This window comes from Mirounga angustirostris, unplaced genomic scaffold (assembly GCF_029215605.1).
Source record: "Mirounga angustirostris isolate CCGP_5_RB_7025 unplaced genomic scaffold, mMirAng1.0.hap1 SCAF_3, whole genome shotgun sequence".
Lineage (NCBI taxonomy): Eukaryota > Metazoa > Chordata > Mammalia > Carnivora > Phocidae > Mirounga > Mirounga angustirostris.
In genome coordinates, this window is record NW_026991711.1 from 87502446 (window position 1) to 87505751 (window position 3306).

Genomic DNA, 3306 nt, shown 5'->3' on the forward strand with positions numbered 1-3306 from the left:
CTGTCACTGTGTCCTGGGCCCCTGGCCCTGGGTGTGTACTCACATTAAGGGGGGATGGAGCTTCCCGAGCTCCAGCCTTGATCCCACTCTGCTCTGGATGTCACACCCTGGGAGCCAGAGTTAGGGCTTCTAGCTTTGCCAGCCCCAGCTTTCCCTCCTTGGGAGACCTACATTCTGTCAGGGGTCTCCATTCCCAGCTCATTTTCTGCTTCCCTCCTCCTCTTCTTGTGGCAGAAAATGTACCATCTGGGCCAGGAAACAGGGTGGAGATGGGTCAGTCAAGGAGTAGGTTTGTCTTCTCTGGGGATGCTAGGGCTTGAGAGTCACTCACCCACTTCCAGCTATGGCGGCCAGAAGCAGAATAATGCCAAGGCTCACAACGCACGTGAAGGTACTCCGGGTCCTGGCTGGGGGGTGTAAAAAGGGGAGCCAGGTGTTTGGGGGGCAATGAAGGCCATCTGGGCCCAAAGAAGCTACATTCTTTCCTCCTTTTATTTGTCCACTCACTCATTTGTTTGCAAACACTTACTGAGCACCTACCGTGTACCTGGCATATTATTTAGAGATAAGTGAGACATGGTCTCTCTTCTCTATGAGGTAGAGAAACAAACAATTATGGTGTGGTGTCCAAGGGAAGCAGAGGAGGACAGAGCAGAAGAAAAGTAGCCACAAGGAAGGCCGATGAGCCTCAGGGGGTGGGAGCTTGTCAGGGAAACCTTAGGAAATAGGATTTCTGGATGGACTTTGAAAAACAAGTAGGAGTTCAGTTTTGGTCCCATGGTTAAGTACAAAACTGTGCTCCAGGCAGAGAACACAGAATGTTCAAGGACAGAAGCATGAAGTCATCTGTATGTACAGCATGTCAGCAGCTCAGTGTGGCTGGGGAGGAGTCAGGGGTGCTGGGAGGTGAGCAGGGGCTATTCACACAAGGGCTTCTGAAGAGGTGGACTTTATCTGGGGGGCAATTGGGCTACAACAGGGAGTGTCATAGGGGGATTTGCTCCTTGAGAAAGTTCTTTGGTTGTTGAGTAAGATGTGGTCAAGAGGGGCAGGGAGGCCAGTTGAGAGATGCTGGCATAATCCAGGTGAGAAGTGAGGATGCCTGAAGAATGATGGTGGATATGGCAATGAAAATATGGCAACACATTTAAGAATTAATTAACAAGATTTGGTGATTGCATGTATTGAATATGGGGGAGGAAAGTTCTTGGTTTGGTTTAGGGCTTGTGTGGGGCCATTTGCTGAGAGGGGCCATGAGGGAAGAGCACATTGGGGGTGGAGGGAGTTGGGTTTGAATATGTTTCCAAGCATGCTCGCTTTGAGGACCCAAGGGACCTCCAGGGGAGTTGTCCTAGAGGCAGGTGGCTTTATGGCTCTGAAGTTGGACATGAGACACCAAGAAATCCCAGGAGTTGTTATGTTCTCTGGTGAGGATGGGGAGCAAGAAGAGCTTGGGGCTGGGCAGAGGAGGAAGACAGTCCAGACAGAGACAACAATGACCCAGGTTGGAGTGGGGGCAGGTTGGAGGCAGGATGGCTGGCGGCCACTGACCTGGGCAGAGAGTCGGGTCTTTGCAGGTAAGAAGGTGTGTCTTGCAGTTGGCACAATTGATGACCTCCAGTGTGGAGTGTATGTCTGTGAGAGGGGATGGGCAGGAGCCTTAGCCAAGGCCATGTGCCTCTCACCTCTCATCCCTCCCCCTGCCCCCCCTCAAGTCCCCATACATACTCACCGCAGGACTTATTGCAGGCTGCCCAGGAGGGTGAGATGGTAGAGAAACTGAGGTGCTAGGGGAGGCAGACAGAGCCAGGAAGGGTTGGGGTATCATCAAGAAAGGGAACTGAGAGAAGATGTGGACAGGCACCCAGTATGTGGGCAAGGGTGGGGATTCCTGGGGAGGGACATGGGAGGGGCTGCAGACTGGGCTTTGCTCTTCTCAGTCCTGGGGGAGGAGAAGGGCTGGGTGGTGGGCAGGGGCCAGCTCCACCTCTCACCCTTCTCCTTCAGCTTCTCAGACATCTGATTCAGCCTGTCAGTAAACACCTGTTTCTGGACATTAATCTCTTCCAGAAGTGATGGTTTATCTGAATGCAGGAGGAAGAGAAGGGTGCCCTCATCATCCACATTTTATAGGTGGAAACAATTACATAACTCAAGATTGAGAATTCAAGCCAGTTTTTTTAAACAGAAACTGCGTAGAGCACACAGATGCTGGGTGTGTCACCACTCTTCACCACACATCCCCACCCCAGGCCAGCAGGCCCTCTAGGAGTGCCTTGGGGGGGTGGGTTTTGTCAACACAAGCCTGGGGACTTCCTCACCATCTCGAAACTTCTTGATGGCTTCATCTACGTGATTGAATAATTTGGCTGTTGCTTCCTCCATATGGTCATGATCTGAGAATGGGATGTGGGATGAAGGGCAGTTGGTGGGTATAAGATCCCAGGCCAGGTAAAAGGGGCCAGCCTTGATCCCTGGGGTCTAGGCTGTGCCTCACCAAGATACCGAGGTTCTAAGAAGATATAATCCCTTTTCAAGAATAAGGAGTGGAGGCTTTGGGAGAGCTCTCTGGGTGGCCCTGGAGAGCCCCAAAGAATCTGCAGGTCATAGTCTATCAGTGCAGGCAGTTGTGGCCAGCAGTGGAGGCAGCTCTTCCCATTGATGGCAGGCAAGAGACAGCCAACCAGGAGAAGCAGCATCTTCTGAGGTCTGCCCTCTGTGCTCTTACCACCCTGCCTAGCAGTTCCACATGGAATGATGGTACTCCTTCCCCCTGGAAACCACATTCTCTTTGTAGAATGAAAGTAAATTCCATAGGGTACAGTGAGGGCCAGTTATGGTACAAAACTAGGCTTTGGTGTCAGACCCAAGTCAAGGTCTCAATATCTTTCTCTAAAGATGGGGTCACTGATGTTCTTGGGGAGGATTCTTGTGAGGATCAGAGAAATGGCTTGTGCAGTCTTGTGGCTGATGGTCAGCTCTCCTAATGGTATTTACCATGTATGAAATAGTTCAACAGGCTGAAATTTGAGAGGTCAGGAGGGAGCAGCACAGAGAGAGGTTTAGTTATGTAAAGAACCTGAATCACTTTTCCGTATAGAGATGGTCAGCCAAGGCGAAGCTTATGGAACATACATCTTTTTCATGTCACATATAAACTAGCAGCTGTCTTGTGCCTGTCCAAACCAGAGGAACTTAGACAGCTATTCCTACCACAGTGTAGACAGACTGTACACAGAGTTCCAGCCTGTAATTGGATGTACAGAGAGAGAAGTAATCTTTGGGCCAGTAGTTCTTATGTGCAAG

General features: G+C 50.8%; 1 protein-coding gene across 1 annotated transcript; it reads right to left on the minus strand.

The window, feature by feature from the left end:
* Positions 1–950: 950 nt before the first annotated feature.
* TEX51 (testis expressed 51) lies at positions 951–2699 on the minus strand. Its single transcript, XM_064585815.1, has 6 exons — positions 2498–2699; positions 2322–2396; positions 1995–2084; positions 1733–1750; positions 1552–1635; positions 951–1102 (listed from the first exon to the last, which is right to left on the minus strand). Exons 1-6 carry the CDS (start codon positions 2697–2699, stop codon positions 951–953), a joined length of 621 nt encoding a protein of 206 aa, XP_064441885.1.
* Between the last annotated feature and the right edge of the window lie 607 nt (positions 2700–3306).

Coding starts and splice junctions, on each gene's coding strand:
- TEX51 (XM_064585815.1), bottom strand. CDS start 2,699: ATGCTGCTTCTCCTGGTTGGCTGTCTCTTGCCTGCCATCAATGGGAAG. Junction 2,397..2,497: donor CTTAGAACCTCGGTATCTTG/GTGAGGCACAGC, acceptor TCCCATTCTCAG/ATCATGACCATATGGAGGAA. Junction 1,103..1,551: donor AGACCCGACTCTCTGCCCAG/GTCAGTGGCCGC, acceptor ATCATTCTTCAG/GCATCCTCACTTCTCACCTG.